We start from the raw sequence: 17,713 nt of genomic DNA on the forward strand, positions 1-17,713 counted from the left end.
CATGATACGTGGACTGTGGAGAGATAAGAGAAGATACGATTTTTATTCATATACTAGCGGTCCACCCCGGCTTCGCCCGTGGTACAATTTTACGTTTTCTCTCCATAAGAACCGTCCTCGTACTTCAAGAAATGTAATAAAAAATGAATTAACGAAATCGGCTTAGTTGTTTTCGAGTTATGCGCTTACCAACACATTTTGGGATTCATTTTTATATTATAGATTACAAATGATGTATCATTATTTTCAGAAAAAGCTGCTTATTAATAAACTAATCTACACTATCCATCTACACTAATATTATAAAGAGGAAAACTTTGTTTGTTTGATTGTAATGAATAGCCTCATAAACTACTGGACCGATTTTAAAAATTCTTTCACCATTCGAAAGCTTCATTATCCACGAGTTATAAGTTTAGGCTAGGTCCTAGGAGTACGTAGTACGAGTTATAAGTTTAGCTAGAGTATAATAGTTAGGCTATAATATTATATATTATATTATCACGCTAAGACCAACAGGAGCGGAGACACGCGGGTGAAACCGCGCGGCACAGCTAGTAATTCATATTTTAATTTAATGACGCATTTCAGTACTTGTTCAAAAGTTTATTGAAGCATACGACACATAAATGATAAAATACACAATATATTGCATCTGAAGGGTATAAAATTGTTTAACTACACATAAACACTTGTAGGAAAAGTCACAGGTTTAAATATTATTTCTCACGCAATTTATGTTAACATGCAATACAATTATAAATTATTTTGTCTGCATATCTTTATAATTTTACGATATAATACCAGCTATACTAGCTCGCCCCCTCGGTTCCATCCAGGGGCGTATTATGACTTTTTATTTCCAGACAGTTTAGTACGCCGTGAATTGACTGGCAAATTCATATTTTAGGTTAATTAACCATAGCAGGTTATTTCGTCTAAATCCATCCAGTATAAATCCAAAAGGTAACAAAATATACAAAGAACCAAAAATGATTAAAATTCTTCCCGTTTTTGACATTGGATTCTCGTGTTGTAATATCGAAACTTCTGTGATTAGATAGAGCCAAAGCATGTACAAGTTTTCTAAACTGCTCAAAAGTCGGATTAAATCGAGATTAAAAACACTTTTCTGCTTTCAATATCATTTCATAAGTCTTCATAAAATTAAATTTCCTAACTGAATATAATATGTACCAGCTTATTATCTGACCTACGGGAAAGTAAAGAGTAAAGGCGGACGCATTTTATGATCGGATGTGTCTATGGTAGGACGAACGGTATAAATATAAAATCTGCGGTGAGACTTTACTGCTGTGTTGCCATTTCTAATATTAGCTCCATAAAATTGGAAATTAATTCATCATTTCATGCTATATGCATGCTAGCTGCGCTTCGCGGTTTCACCCGCATGGTGCCGCTCCTGTTGGTCTTAGCGTAACGATATACCTATAGCCTTCCTCGATAAATGGGCTATCTAACACCGAATTTTGCAAATCGGACCAGTAGTTCCTGAAATTAGAGCGTTCAAAGAAAAAAAACTTCAGTTTTATTATATTAGTATAGATAAACATACCTAGTTAATGATATTAGTTCGTCAATCTCTTAGTCCAATGCATTAGTATAACAAAAGATCTTATAAACACATCAACGTTCAAAAAACGCGTGTCTTAAAAAAGTAGAAGCCCGCCAAAAACTGCACTCCCCATTAAGTTAACGTTACAAAGGACTTTTTTCATGTGCAAATCCTTTTTTACTTTGCAAAAAACTGGTCGCGGATAAATAAAGGATGGTGGGATTCCATTATAATTAGACGTTCGGAGCGGCCGCGCATTCCACCAAAATTGCCCATATTGAGAGAAAAAATGCGAACACTGAGATCGATCGCTGCTTGCGCTTTAGTGTACAGTTAGTCAGTTAGGTATTGATTTAATGCTTAATAATAATTGGAACATGTTTATACAACTGCTTATGAGGAAAATCTTTATTTAATTATAGATATAAAGGGTTGTATAATGATAGTTTTGATTAAGAGTTTTTACAAAGATTTTCGTAGATTTTACAAATAAATAGAGTAAAAGTCAGCTATTATTTGTTAATAAGTTTTATGGTCTAATCTATCGCTATCTTCTTATACATTAGTATTTTTTAGAAAACTGACGTATGTTAACAACAGGTTCAATATCCTATTTCACAAACCTGGCTGAAAAGAATTAAACAATCAAATCCATTTAAATTCTAAACAATTGCCAACAGCCCTCAATAGTCAATACGTGCATACTGGGAAGCGTTTAACGCCGTGAAGTGGCTGATTGATAAGGAACGATATGCGCACGCCACTCGACTGACGCGAATCGACAGTGAACATACTGCATTATAATATTATATTATGTGGGGAGTATAGTATAGATGTATGCAGTTCGGTGTAGAAAGGTTATTGGTTTTAGATTACAGACGTGATGTAGATATTCAAATTAACTTTATTCGTTGAATGTATAATGTTAGATAGGCATAGAAATACGTTGGCAATATTATGATAGGAGTTGCAATGTAAATAATTCTGTTGTTGTATAGTCTTACTTTACATTGCGATTATAGAGTTAACAGAAGCTTTAAAAATGGCCTTGATTTATCTGTCCTTCCTATGTATACGAAATTTTAATGCATGTAGATTTGAAGGTAAATAATTATTTGACCATTTCATTGCAACACCTAGCAATTAGCAAACATCATATTATGTGTTAACCTATAACACACTTGTAACAAAATTACTACATTCACAAGTGCATTGACACGTCTTGGCGGAAACGGGTCGACACTCAGCTTCTCAAAGGGTCTAACACGTTACCACCATTTCACAGATAGTTAAACCGAGATAAAAAATCTCCACGCGACACTTATCCGAACAATCAGGGTAACCATCACGAAAAATATCTCCATGTCGCGGTGTGAACGCGCCGAGAGGCCACAGACTATAAAAACTCCCGCCAGAAAACGTCGGGACAGATTAAAAAAACTGTCACGTATACAAAATTCTCCGATGTAGAATGTTTTGAAGAGTGCATTGTTATTCAGTAGCGACGCCTCTGTATTCAATAGTGTAATGTAAATCATTACATATTTTAATATCAAAACTGGAATGCATTCCCAAATATCTTTGTTTCGAAAGGGCTTTCATTCTTCGACACGTAACATATGAAGGGTACAATTGAAGCAGTATTTCATATTATCTATTTGAAACGTGATTTCAATGGATTGTATTTTGAAATTAGTCTTTTATGGATTTGAGACCTAATTTTTAACAGTGTGTGCGAACATAAATAAAGATCGCGGTCTCGAGATACCAAGATATAAAATGATCAGTTGAAAGCGTTTAAAAGAAGTTCATTAATAATTGAAAGAAAGAAAGAAAGAAAAGAAATCATTTATTTGACTCCACAATAATAACAAACACAATTGACACAGAATACAATAATTAAAATTAAAGCAACACAACATGAAACAAGACAATACAAGTACAATAAATGAAAGAGTAAAATAAAATAAAATGAAGCCTTTTTTTTATGAAGATTTAATTTGCATTTCAAACAATATTATAAATTGACGTATTATGTACCTACAAGTTTTGACGTATTAAGTACAAAAAAGCAATCCACCAAACGAAGATGAATGAAAATAGCCGATTCACTTGTTTGTCCCAATTCAATGTTGTCACAGAACGGGAGCAATTGCTTGTTATCAGTACATTGACGGTTGATTTACTGCTAGCCTCTGAACCCCTGATAGCGACAGTTAATGGACTGCATTACATTCGCAATGCTCGATTCGTTGCAGAACTTTCAAAGGCGCAACTGTTCAGTGTGGGCTTTTAATGCGTTTCCTTGTACTGTTCCCATGTAGTTTGACACCTTAGTTAGGGTTGGCAATTACAAATAATAATTAAAGTATTTATCACGCGCAATCTGTTAATAACAATGTATTTGATATTGTCATATAATGTTGCTACGCTGTTTATCTTAAACCGATTGTTGCATAATTGATGAGTTAAAATAATTAAAATTGACGTAACATTTTTATCAGTCATATATGTGGGGATGGTGTAAATGAAAAGCCAAATTCGCCCAATCGATTTATTTCCCAGACACCGGTTACATATCAAAAATACATTCCAACAATCCTCCATTACATCGTACCAAAAAACACAAAGTCAAGTCATAGACAACATAGATCGTTTTACAGTCTACAGATAACATATCCACAGATTAAATAATAGAAAAGCACAGACTAAAAATAAAAGTAGTTATGAAATACAATCTTAATTATTTATCCTATTCCCACACGGTCATCCTGCAGAATCATCTGTCCCAGATGAGTCAACAGTCGTAGATGATCAATATGGTAAGTAGACAATGGTAAATCACCTTTATCTATTACATGTAGAAATCCTTCCTTCTTTCCTCTTTTATTTGAATTAAGTATACATTCCACGCAATTATCAATGTTTGTTTTAATCTTTTCTTTTAAATTCTCCATATAATAATTTCTATTTATTAATTCCTCAGTCTTAACACAACCAAAATGTCCGTTTTCATGATGTTTTCTTATAATTTCATTTTGCATTTTCTTAGGTACAACCATTAATTTATTTCCATCCTTAATCTTCCATAACATTCCATTCTTCTTTTTTGCAAGCACAATTGGACTAGCATAATCAGACTTACTTGTTTTTATTATTCCTTCATCAAGCCATTCTTTAATCTGTTTGTCAACAATGTTAAGCTCCAAAGGTGACAATCGTCGTGGATTCTGATAAACTGGTACATCATCGGTTAATAATATTTTAAGTTTTACATTTGATTCTTTAGTACATCTTTTGGGGTTATATTCTTTTATAATATTCTGTATTTTATTCTTATATTCTTTGTTTTCAATATTTGTGATATCTTCATTTTCATTCTCTAGCATTGTAAGGTGTAATATTCTTGTTGCAGTGATAGTTCCAGATTTAAAATTGATTTCTACTTCTTTCAGTACAGGATTTCCTAATATAATGTTGACAGGGATAGCGCCATCATCAACAACATAAAATAAAGTTTCAAAATAACAATCATCAATTTCAATTTTTGCTGTGAAAGATCCTTTTGTATAAATTTCCTTTTCAGCTATTCCAGTTAAAGTTTCTGTTGTTCCTGAACTATAAGATAACAATTTTTCACCTTGAATCTTCCTAAAATAAGACATAATTATTAAATTAGCATCGCTTCCGGTATCAATCAGGGCTTCTACATCAATATTATTTATTTTCAGCTTCTTGAAAGGTCTCACATCAATATTATTTTTAGTTGACATAATTTCCAAACTCTTTTTTATACTTTTAGAACATTCAGTTGATTTATGGCCAAACAAGTTGCATTTAAAACATTTAATGCCTTTAGTACAATTAGGCGACTCATGATCTAAATCTCCACAATTGAAACATCTCTTTACTCGTAGTGTTTTTTGAATTTTCATGCCAATGGACTTTGATACTGAATTACTTTGAATCTTATTAGGTGAATATGATTTTTTCTTAATTTCTGAATAAATGTCTAATTTCTTTCTGAATTCTTTAATGTTACAAGCGCCATATAAAATATTTTTGTTGGACTCACTGTCTTTAATACCGTCGATGACATATTCCATCAGGGCTTCATCTTCAACATTCCCAAGTACTGCAAGTTCCTTTATATGTAAAAAATATTGCTGATGAGTCTCATTCATCTTCATCCGGCGAGTTGAAAGTCTCTTGTGAACAGTTGCACTGTTCAACTTCTTACCAAATTCCTCACGGAGCTCAGACTTAAGTGTATCCCACGTGGTGGTCCCACTTAGTGAACGTAAAAATAGCTTGGCGGTTCCCGCGAGAAGCCGCTTCGAAAATATGAGTTTTTCTATTTCGCCCCATTGCATTAAAGAGGAAATATCTTCAAAATCTTTTACGAATGTTTCGATGCCATAGGCATCATCACCCGAAAATGGCGTCATTGATTTCTCTAAGTCATTGAAGGAAATACGCGGCGATGGTTCACCACAATCATCATCATCTTTTACTCGTTTCGGCGGCATGTTGAATAATGTAAATAAAAAGTTTTATAGTCTTCAAGTCGTAATCGTTTAATCATAAGCTTCTTTAAATCTTAGTCTTCGTTCGTAATTCGTAAATTATTCTTAATCAGGTTAAATCACCGGCATCATAGTCTTCGTCTGTTTTTTCTTTATTCCACCATCCCGTATCCCGGACGAGCCCCCAAATTATGTGGGGATGGTGTAAATGAAAAGCCAAATTCGCCCAATCGATTTATTTCCCAGACACCGGTTACATATCAAAAATACATTCCAACAATCCTCCATTACATCGTACCAAAAAACACAAAGTCAAGTCATAGACAACATAGATCGTTTTACAGTCTACAGATAACATATCCACAGATTAAATAATAGAAAAGCACAGACTAAAAATAAAAGTAGTTATGAAATACAATCTTAATTATTTATCCTATTCCCACATATAATTATTATTTTCATTCACTTGAGTTATTTATAAACGTTACTTTAAAGAGGTAAACATTTGGTTTAGGTATCTTTATACACTATCATACTACAACATTAAAACATCGACTTTAATGTAATATTTATTTGCTATCCGTACCTTATGTTGTACACTGTGCAAATAAAGCATTGCATTCATGGTTTTTCACATGACATTTATCGATACACGCACAACGGTACATAAATTCCCTTCACTAATAAACTGTCGCTATTACCTATAGGTAAATAAAGATACCTGTAAGGCCTATCCTATACTACTCATATTATAAATGCGAAAGTTTGTGAGGATGGATGTATGTGTGGGTATGTATGTTTGTTAATCTTTCACGCAAATACTACTGAACCGATTACAATAAAATAGCACACAGATAGAGAGTAGGTAACTTAGATTACCACATAGGATAGGTTTTATCCCGGAAATATCACGGGAACGAGAACTATTCGGGTTTCTCTTTGAAAACGCGGGCGAAGCGGGTGGAAAGCTAGTCTAACCTCTAAGATATAGATATTTTTCCTAGAAGCTCAGTAACTCCACATTCACTAGAAATTTTATCGACCATTGTTAAAGTTAAATGCACTTCGAGGCTTTGTAATTTTCGCTCACTGTATTGTACAAAACAAGAGGATGGTGAACAAGAGAAGTTGTTTTTTGAACTTTTTTCGTGTTTTCAGGCCGCAATTTGGCTGTGTAACGTTTGTAACAAGTACAGGCTCCATGGTAAAAGGTGTAACGTAGTCGTAGTTGCAGTTTAAACGCTTTAAAAAGGATATTTGGAACCGCCATGAAAATGTGTTTGTGAAAAATAAAGTCATTTAACTTATATGTTGTGCAGATTTTTTTTTTATTTAAATAATCTTTAAACAGAATCTTTTATGAATAACTAGCGGTCCGCCCCGGCTTCGCTCGTGGTACATTTTTACGTTTTCTCTCCATAAGAACCATCCTCGTACTTCAAGAAATGTAATAAAAAAAGAATTAACGAAATCGGTTCAGTTGTTCTCGAGTTATGCGCTTACCAACACATTTTGCGATTCATTTTTATATTATAGATTTATTTAATTCTAATCTTTACTTTTATATCATGTAGATTATAGGTACCATATTATGTCACTATAAATAAGTGAATAGACAACTTGCATAATATCATCCAATTTATCGAAGGTCATCATACAATCTGCTCTACTGTAGATAAATATATTAGGTATATAATGTAAATATATACTCATATTATAAAGCTGAAGAGTTTGTTTGTTTGAACGCGCTAATCTAAGGAACTACTGGTCCGATTTGAAAAAATATTACGGTGTTAGATAGCCCATTTATCGAGGAAGGCTAAAGGCTATATTATATCATCACGCTAAGACCAACAGGAGCGGAGCAATGCGGGTGAAACCGCAGGGAACAGCTAGGATATAATAAATTAGTATGAAATTTACTCACACATTAGGTTATTTCGGATCTAACACATCTAAGTAGTAGGTAAACTCAATCGGCCGCTAACCCGTACAGTTCAATAAGTTAATTGACGTTTAACAGGCGGAAGTCACTTCAACAGATCATTAGCTTTCTAAATATGGGCGCTACGCCACGTGCCTTTGATTTACTATAACATAATATACTAGTTTACGCCTTTTCTTTGACTTGGCATCGAAACAAAAACGCAAATGTGTTTGAACTTTGACGGAAATAAAAAAAATTAGGTACATGTTTCGATTTTTTTTTTTTAATTCCAATTTCAAAAGTTTCTAGAACAATCATAGTCATAGACAATGACAGACAAACCAATAATGAATCTAAAAAAAATATAGACTATATAGAGTTAAGTATAGAGTTTGCACGTGCAAAAACTAATCCTTTTACTGAAAGCCAATAAGGAATCTTGTTAAAATATTCACAAAATCGAACTTTCGGAATCTAGGTGACGCGAGATATTCGGAAGCAATTCTTGTCACTTATAATTGTGAAACTTTTAATCTTGCCCCCTTTATTCCAGGACTATTGAAATTGTTACCGAAGTTATATTGAAGTTTAGATTACCCCTCTGAACCCTTCGATGTCAAATTAATTATGACAAAAGATGATGATAGTGCCTTAACCCATTGAGCCCCGAGCAGCCCGATCGAACCACGACACAATAGATTTTCTATTGTGTCTGTGATTCCGGGGGCTGAGTTATTAAACGATATTTTGAACATAAGACCAATTAACTTGATATGTTAAACATTTAAAATACTTGATAGTTGATATACGTACATACATATGTATACCACATATGTATAGGTACGTGGTACCTACGTAAAAATATACAAGTAAGGTCAACATAAGTCACTGAACAGATTAGTACCTAATTACTAGTTATTTTTATAGTGTTCATGTTTTATTTACGTTTAATATAGAAACGGACGGAAATATAAACGTTTTATAATATCAAGTAACTTAGAAGCTTTATAGTTAATCCCTTTATATTATGCAGACTGTACCAACTAGAGTACACTGTACAATAGATCTGCTGAAAATTGCATGTTGATTAAGAATTTTCTAGAAATAGGACATCGGCAAGTATCATCAAAATTCAAGCCAATAACTTCCATAAGTTATTAAAGTTTCCAATTTCAATATTAGGTAATAGAGAAGTTATTACAATTCAAAGATTTCTCATTAAATTTGCTATTGGACATTTAAATACGTAGGTATAAGTGAGACCTTTGACCCTTTTAAGATATGAGTCAAATATGCTTCACATCTGTTTCATGATCGATTTTCATAACAGACAGCGTTCTGTACCATGAAAAATTAATAATTCTTTAAGATTACACCTAAGTTTTGATTATACATATAATATAATATGTCTATGGCTTCTTTTATTGAGTAAACCAGTAATAACTCAATTTACTTAAAAAAACAGTAAAGCAGTAACAAAGAAGAGCTGGCAAGAATGACTGAAATAAACTACTCTTTGCAAATCATATAAAATGTACCAACGTAAGTATACAGTTTCTCCATATTATAAAGTAACTAGCTTTCCACCCGCGGCTTCGCCCGCGTTTTTAAAGAAAAACCCGCATAGTTCCCGTACCCATGGGATTTCCGGGAAGAAACCTATCCTTCGTGTTAATCCAAGTTACCCTCTATATGTGTGCTAAATTTCATTGTAATCGGTTCAGTAGTATTTGCGTGAAAGAGTAACAAACATAAACACACACACACATCCTCACAAACTTTCGCATTTATAATACACTAGTGGTCCGCCCCGGCTTCGCCCGTGGTACATATTTCGCAATAAAAGGTAGCCTATGTCCTTTCTCGGGTATCAAAATATCTCCATACCAAATTTCATGCAAATTGGTTCAGTAGTTTAGGCGTGATTGAGTAACAGACAGACAGACAGACAGAGTTACTTTCGCATTTATAATATTAGTATGGATAATAACATAATATTAGTAGGATGAATATCCATAAAAACCAATGTCATACCGATAATACATTTAAACCTCTTTCCATAGCCAAAATGCTTTAATATAAATAAAATTCGGATATCGTTTTAGTGCACGAAACTGAATTTTATTAAAATGCAGCTACATTTTAATTCTAGGTTAAACGGCTCAAAGCTTTGAAGCTATATAGGTGGAGTGTTTCAAGAGGTTTATACAAAGGTAAGTGTGTCATAGAATCTATAGAATAACCTTTAGTCACTGGGATCAATCAATGATATGATGAAAAGTTGATTGCGACTTGAATATTTGTTAGTTGTAATACAATTTAAAAATGAATAAATTGTGACTGTATGTGACAATTTTCTTTCAGTGGTTCTTATTTTTGTTTTTATCTATTATCAAATTGACAACTTGAGTGTAGTTTTACATGTTATTCGTAAAATTTGTTGTAGTATAATTATTATTTATAAAATAATTAATTGTGAACATTTGACAATCTATGCGACCGGGACTACTGTTTGCAGAGATCCTACGCGATAATTTCCTAGCACGCATTATATTTTCGCGCCTTTCTTCCATATTCATAAACAACGAATTATCTGGCAACACTATAATCATTAATCTTAAAAATTAACGCGTACTCTCGCGTACTATAATGACGTATTAAAAATCCATTTACCAGTCAACCCGTCTATTATTGGCGGATTATAAATAAATATCCCTTTCGATAATAAGTAATGTTCCATTAGAGAAAGCTGCTTCGTCTCCATCAGCATTGGTGTTTACATTACAAGGGCGAGGGTAGGGTTGCCACTTGATAGTTTTGATTGTAGCAAAATGATTCTTACGAAAAAAAAACCAAACTTCAAATTGTGAGAACTAGCAGAACGCGGAAGAAACTAGCTTTTCAAGTCGGAAGTTCAACGTAACAAAGAAAACAAAATACAATTGAATTGATAACCATCACCTTGTCTTGAAGTCGGTTAAAAAATGGAAAATACCTTGTGATTTTACTTTATATTTACAAAATATAGGACACACCTACATGTGTTAATCATGTCTATGTAATCGTTTTTAAAAATATCTCAAGATAAGATTATTTTAAAATGATGTTAATATTTATATATAGGTATGTTATCATTTGCGTCATTGATACGACTACAACGCGAACGGTAGCTTAAAAATCGTATGAGAATAGACGTATTATAACTACATGTTGTTTAAAAATATCCTTTGTTTTAAATAGTCATAAAAATCCTACTTCCTTCCTACTAATATTATAAATGCGAAAGTTTGTGAGGATGTATCTTTGTGAATGTGTATGTTATATATTTGTTACCCTTTCACGCAAGTACTACTGAACCAATTACAATGAAATTTAGCAAACATATAGAGGGTAACTTGGATTAACACGTAGGAGGTTTTATCCCGGAAATCCTACGGGGACGGGAACTATGCGGGTTTTTCTTTGAAAACGCGGGCGAAGCAGCGGGTGGAAAGCTAGTCCTAAAAAAACTTAAATGTTTCTTCAAACACGTCGAACTATTACATAAATATAAAATAAGTTGAAACTGCGTATACACAGCCCTATAATACCATCGTATAGTAAACACACGCGTTTCATTATTTCATGTAAACAAACACACAGAAATATCATTTGTACGATCATTCATAATCATAACGAAATGGGAAATATTTTGACTGCAACATTGAAACGGTGATATCAATGGTATTGATTTCTGATGACAAAAGACTGAAACAATATCTGCGTATTGTTCAAAGTGGAGTATTTAATATTTAATGTTATTAATTCTGCCTTTCTGCATGTGGAGTGTGGACTGTATTTGTATGGTTAGTGTAGTTACAAAGATTAATTATTTATTAATTTATGAGATATTAAATCAAAATCAATTAAATAAATGAACGAAAATATGTTCTTCTTGTCTCATGTGTAAGGAGATTGTATTCTCACGTCAATGCGAGTAAAATATTGCCGATTTTTTTATCCACCATATACCTACTCACTCAGGTCAGCATTTTTGATGTGTGTGAAACAAACTCTCATTAGTACCTGAAAATATAAAAAAAACAACACTTGAACAAAAATACATTAATAAGATATAGGTAGTGTTCTTATTTACAATTTCTATGTGTATTTTTGATAGATAAAATCCATCATCATTATCAAGTAAACTTTCTGATGATAATAGAATTCCAGTGCATTATCAATATAAAGATCTTGAGGTATTCAAACAGATTATGATGCCTTTATAAACTCCTAATCAATTGAAGCGTAAAATCTCAGCTTTGTATCGTTTACAATGCTCGCAGATTAAATAGCACAATTATTTATCTGTGAAGGACTGAGCCTTAATCCTTGTTGAATTAAAAAAACAAGTCAAGAGCGAATAAAAAAATACATGACAGAATTTTAAAAAGAGAATTACGTTTTGTAAACTTGTGTGCACATTGCAATTTCAAAGAGCTTTATAGAGGAATGTTAACTATGGAATAGTGAAAAAATTATCTGTGATCGCTTGGTGATCGCACTTCAACACACGGATGCGTTCAGTCTTTTACTAGAGATGCTTCAACGAAGTTTCCTTTTTGAGCACTTACGCTAAAAAATCTTCAGAATAATTGCTTGTTGAGTATTTGATCATTTATTAGTTCTACAGCCTTTATAATGATAGTTACACATTAGAACACTGTATCAACGTTCAACATTTCTAAATCTATACATTTTTAAAATAACGTTTTAACAATGCGTAGGACCGCATGGCGCGGGCGGTGCGAAAGTTACAAGTATTTGTTCAAACAGGAAGGGACCCTTGTCCCAGAATTTATTTATTTATGAATTGAACAGAATTGAATAGAAACAGTGTTTATTAGTCCATTGCTTCGTAATTTGAGCGTCCACGTATAGAAATGTTATTTTAAACCACAGAGCTTTTGTGATCATCTTGATTCTACGGTAATGTGGAATTAATTGTTATTTATTCTATTGTTATAGTGTATAGTAGTTTCTGAAGAAGTTGCCATGTGTGCAATATAAATAGCGTTTTTATAAGAATTTATATTATTATTACACATATTTGTATGCAAATACGAATAATAATGCTCACGTTTTGAAGCAAAACTTCTTTAGGTGAGTTGAGAGTAAAATTTTAAGGTAGTGTCATGGCAATACCGTCACGTCATGGAGTAAGGCGATGATTTTGGTATCCTTGAATCATGATAAAAGAGTTTCACTTCTGACACGTGAGCTCGACACACATGCTATTTTTTGATCTCTGAATCATTCTTACAAATATAGGTATTTTTAATGAAAGGAAAATGGCGGTTGACAAACAATTGATGTGTGTTATTATGTTATTATTTTTTTAAGTTTAAACTTGTTTTACCTAAGTTATAATGAAAATAAAAGTGTTTGTCGTGTTTTATATTTCTTGTTTACTACAAAGTACCTCTGAATTTTGTGATAACGTTGCGATAGTGTGAAAAATAAACTTATTCTTAGAATAGCGAGGGGTTTTGCCAAAGAGATATTGGAAAAGGAATATGCGTCATAGCTAATAAAGATCTTTATAATTGTGTAGCGTTTTCTTCCTTTATACTTATTGAGTAAATACATTTTTAGAAGAGTAAGAGTTTTACGTCTTATTTTTCATGCAAATTGTAACGATTGTTTATTTAATTCATTCAAAACAATATTCATAAAACATTAATTAATCGTCAATTTTTTTCAAAAAAAAATTGTTTATCTTTACAATTTTTATATGAATTTTAATTGTTTCCAATTTTATTCAATCCTCATTTCAATTGACTATTTGACCAGAGTCCGGATAGATTCAATTATCGACCAGTATTGCCAGCTATAAAATTCGAACACATCTATCTTTAGTTGTCAGGTAAACATTAGCGCCGCTATAGCGGTCAATATCCTACCACAAATAGATGTCCGACAAAGGGTGAGCTTCTTGAACGATTCTGGTTTAGGGCTGAAGGGTAAATGTGTATTATTTTATGAACGGTAGAACCAATTAACGATGTTCCATGGTATGGAAGGACTAGTCACTAGATGTAGGTTTACTAAGATTAAACCTTGATGTTTTAGTACTTAAGTGTTGATGAATAATACAAAATGTTATAAACTTTAAAGAATATTGATTATAATTTGGAAAGATATGTGTTCTCTTCTACAAATACAAAACATTAGACCAAAGATTATTTTAAAATTTAAACAGTGACTTAAAATCCATGCGTGAATAGCATCTTTAGAATCTAATGCGCTAGCTACACAACCTCTCCTATTACATATTATTGTAGTGTTGCTACCACACACTACTTTATTCAACTTTATTCAACACTATTGCAGCAAGTTTTTATTGTAAATGTTACGTCTCGCCAACACAATAGCTTCAAGCTCAAAGGTGACGGAAGGACGTTTGCCTGAATGCGTGCAATGATTTTGTTCTGAAGGGGAAACTCAATACGGCCTATTGTGCCGGCCTATTGTGGTCAAATTTAAAAGTCTGCCAATGAGGGATCATGTTTGGTTCTCTAAAACTTGCTTCAAGAACACGGGTATTACCATCTCTGAGTATCTCACAAAAGCCAGGCATGACACTTTTATGGCTGCACGCAAGAAGTTTGGTATTCCAAGGTGTTGGACGCTTGAGGGGAGTATTATCATCCGGACCTCTGATGGAGTTCGCCACAGAGTTGTTTCATCCGAGGACCTTGATCTTATCGCTTGTGATAGCACTGAGCTATCTGCTGCTACATCCAACAACACTAAAGATACCAAGGGGACAACCGGCTCTCGAACGAGGCGTCCTAAAAAGTAAAAGTAAATTTCAAATCTATGAGGTTATACCACCCATTAGGTACTTATTATATTTCTTTTTAATTTCACTCTTGCTTCTTTTGTTCATGATCTGTTTATTTCGTTCACTTCATAATTATTTTATCTGTGGTATTTTACCTCTTAGCTTTTTACCCTCTTTACTTATTATGCAATTACTTTCATGTTTACTTTTGTATCTCTCATATTTCAAACTAACTTGTCAAAATATGTCAATTGTCATTTCATTGTTGTGATTGTCAGCTGTCACCTGTCAGATATAGACTAGATGTTAGTAGTTGTCAACTCAATTATTGTTGCCATTTGTGAATTATTATTATTTTTTTATTTTTTTTAACGTTCCATTAATATGTTTTATGTGATTTAAGTATGTATTACTTTCAAATGCTGCTGGCGGGTATAGGAAAATTTCATATTTATATTTTATTTTCTCTTTATTCAAATTTACTTTTATATTTTTCTCTTTCTGTATATTATACATATATTTATTTATTATACTTACTTAAATATAATTTACAAATATTGCTCTATTAAATGATACAGATTGCAGTGATTCCTATCATACTTTATCCAGCTCAAATAACAGCTTCAATGATAGTTTCCATAGCACAGAGTATTTACCACTCGACAAAACGCTTGCTTCCACTTTTTCCAATGTTCCTAACAACCTTAATCTTATCCATATAAATGCGCAAAGTATTCCGGCCCACTTCAATGATTTGCTTGCATCTTTTTCCAATGCTCCCATCCATGCCCTTCTTATTTCTGAAACATGGCTTAAACCCTGCCTTTCTTCCGTTGCCTATTCCCTTCCTGGTTTTAATTTGATACGTAACGACCGCACCGGCCGTGGAGGGGGTGGAGTTGCTATTTACTTACGCAACGACATACCGTTTTCTATCGTCAGCACTTCTCCTCAGCCACCGCCAGATGATGCGGCCGAGTATATCCTATTGGAATTAAATATTTCGAGTAAAAAAATCCTTTTAGGTGTTTTCTATGTTCCCTCTCTCCTTGTCAATTATTTCCATAACTTTGAAACTATCCTTGAAAACCTACGCCCTCTCTATGAACACGTACTGATTATGGGTGATTTCAATACTTGTCTCTTGAAAAATGATGCCCGTAGTCATAAACTTTCCTCTGTTGTTTCCTCTTGTGATTTAAACATACTTCCTCTTAATCCTACCCACTCTGCTCCTGGCTGTAATCCTTCTTTCCTAGATTTAATTATTGTCTCTTCCACTAGCCATGTTTCGAAACACGGGCAATGTTCCGCCGACGCCTTTTCCTTTCATGACCTAATCTTCCTGTCATACCTCCTACGTCCTCCTAAAAAGAAGCACAAGGTTCTGCTACAGCGTAATTTTCGTGATATGAACTTAGAACGTCTATGTGAAGATGCACAAAAAATAGATTGGTCTCCCGTTTTCTCTGCCGACACAGTGACAACTAAAGTTGATGTCTTCAACACTATTATTGTAAAATTGTACGACGTCCATGCACCCATTAGAGCTATTAAAATGAAACATGCCCCGGCTCCTTGGCTTACTGATGAGCTGAAATCGCTTGTTCACAAGAAGAATTTAGCTAAATCAAGGTTCAAGCAGAACAACTCAGACTTCAACCGGGAGAAATATAAAACTCTTCGTAATCGCTGCAATACGATGTGTAGAGACGCGCAACGACGCCACTTCCATAAATCTGTTGAGAACGGCAACACAAGTAGTACCTGGAAATTTCTTAAATCCCTTGGAGTTGGCAAATCTAATACTAATATTCCTCTCAATACCAACCTGAACCAATTAAATAAACACTTTACTTCTTCGGTTGCTCCTCTAGATAGCAACACTAAGTTTGATACTATTAACTTTCTTTTATCTTTGCCGACCCCTAGTTTTCCTCCGTTCAATTTCTCATCGTTCACTGACAGTGATATTAAAAAGAACATATTGTCCATTGCTTCGAATGCTTTGGGCTGTGATGGCATTGGCCGTACTATGATCCTACCTATCCTTGACATAGTCACTCCTATCATATCACATATCCTCAATTTCTCCATTTCAACCGCTAGCTTCCCCGATAGTTGGAAGGACGCTCATGTAGTTCCTCTCCCGAAAAAGATTAACCCTTCCAGCTTTTCCGATTATCGTCCCATTTCAATCCTGCCCTTCCTTTCAAAAATCCTCGAGAAACTAGTACAGCAACAGCTGTGCCTTTTTCTAACGAAACACTCCTTATTAGATCCTTTACAATCCGGTTTCAGAGCCGGTCATAGTACGGTCACTGCGCTTGTCAAGGTTACAGATGATATTCGTCTGGCAATGGATAATAAACAACTAACAATTCTTACTCTTATAGACTTTTCCAATGCTTTCAACACCGTTGATTTCGATATATTGTTGGCATTGCTGAGTTCTCTTAATATATCTCCTGCAGTGATCGACTGGTTTCGTAGTTATCTACATGGTCGCCGGCAGTGTATCCGTGTTGATAATAATTTTTCAACTTGGTGCGATATCACTGCTGGCGTACCTCAAGGCGGCGTGTTGTCACCACTCCTTTTTAGCGTATTTATTAATTCAATAACTTGTAAATTATCTTCTCTCTACCATCTATACGCAGACGATTTACAAATTTACACCCATGCAAGTCTTGAGCATCTTGAACAAGCTGTTGAGTGTATCAATAAAGATCTGCGTGCTATTGTGACATGGGCTCATCAGTATGGACTTAAAATTAACCCAACGAAAACGCAAGTAATAGTAATAGGCAGTCCTCACTTCATATCTAGAGTTTCTTTTGAAGACCTGCCTGCAATTA

At 33.7% G+C, this 17,713-nt stretch overlaps 2 protein-coding genes across 2 annotated transcripts in view; both read right to left on the reverse strand.

Moving 5' to 3' along the window:
* Positions 1-17,713, reverse strand: part of LOC123703726 (glypican-4) — a 101,104-nt gene that overhangs the window by 41,727 nt on the left and 41,664 nt on the right. The gene's annotated exons all lie outside the window — the stretch shown is intronic.
* On the reverse strand, positions 4,117-6,170 carry LOC123703735. Its single transcript, XM_045651838.1, has 2 exons — positions 5,652-6,170; positions 4,117-5,227 (listed from the first exon to the last, which is right to left on the reverse strand). The coding sequence occupies exons 1-2, from the start codon at positions 6,103-6,105 to the stop codon at positions 5,172-5,174; spliced, it is 510 nt and encodes a 169-aa protein (XP_045507794.1). The 5' UTR covers positions 6,106-6,170; the 3' UTR covers positions 4,117-5,171.

This window comes from Colias croceus, chromosome 2 (assembly GCF_905220415.1).
Source record: "Colias croceus chromosome 2, ilColCroc2.1".
NCBI lineage: Eukaryota > Metazoa > Arthropoda > Insecta > Lepidoptera > Pieridae > Colias > Colias croceus.

What these genes read in the sequence shown, in the direction of transcription:
- LOC123703735 (XM_045651838.1), bottom strand. Translation starts at nt 6,105, where the DNA reads ATGCCGCCGAAACGAGTAAAAGATGATGATGATTGTGGTGAACCATCG. An exon ending in CATCGACGGTATTAAAGACA is followed by an intron (nt 5,228 to 5,651) that starts GTGAGTCCAACA and finishes GTCTTATTTTAG; the next exon opens with GAAGATTCAAGGTGAAAAAT.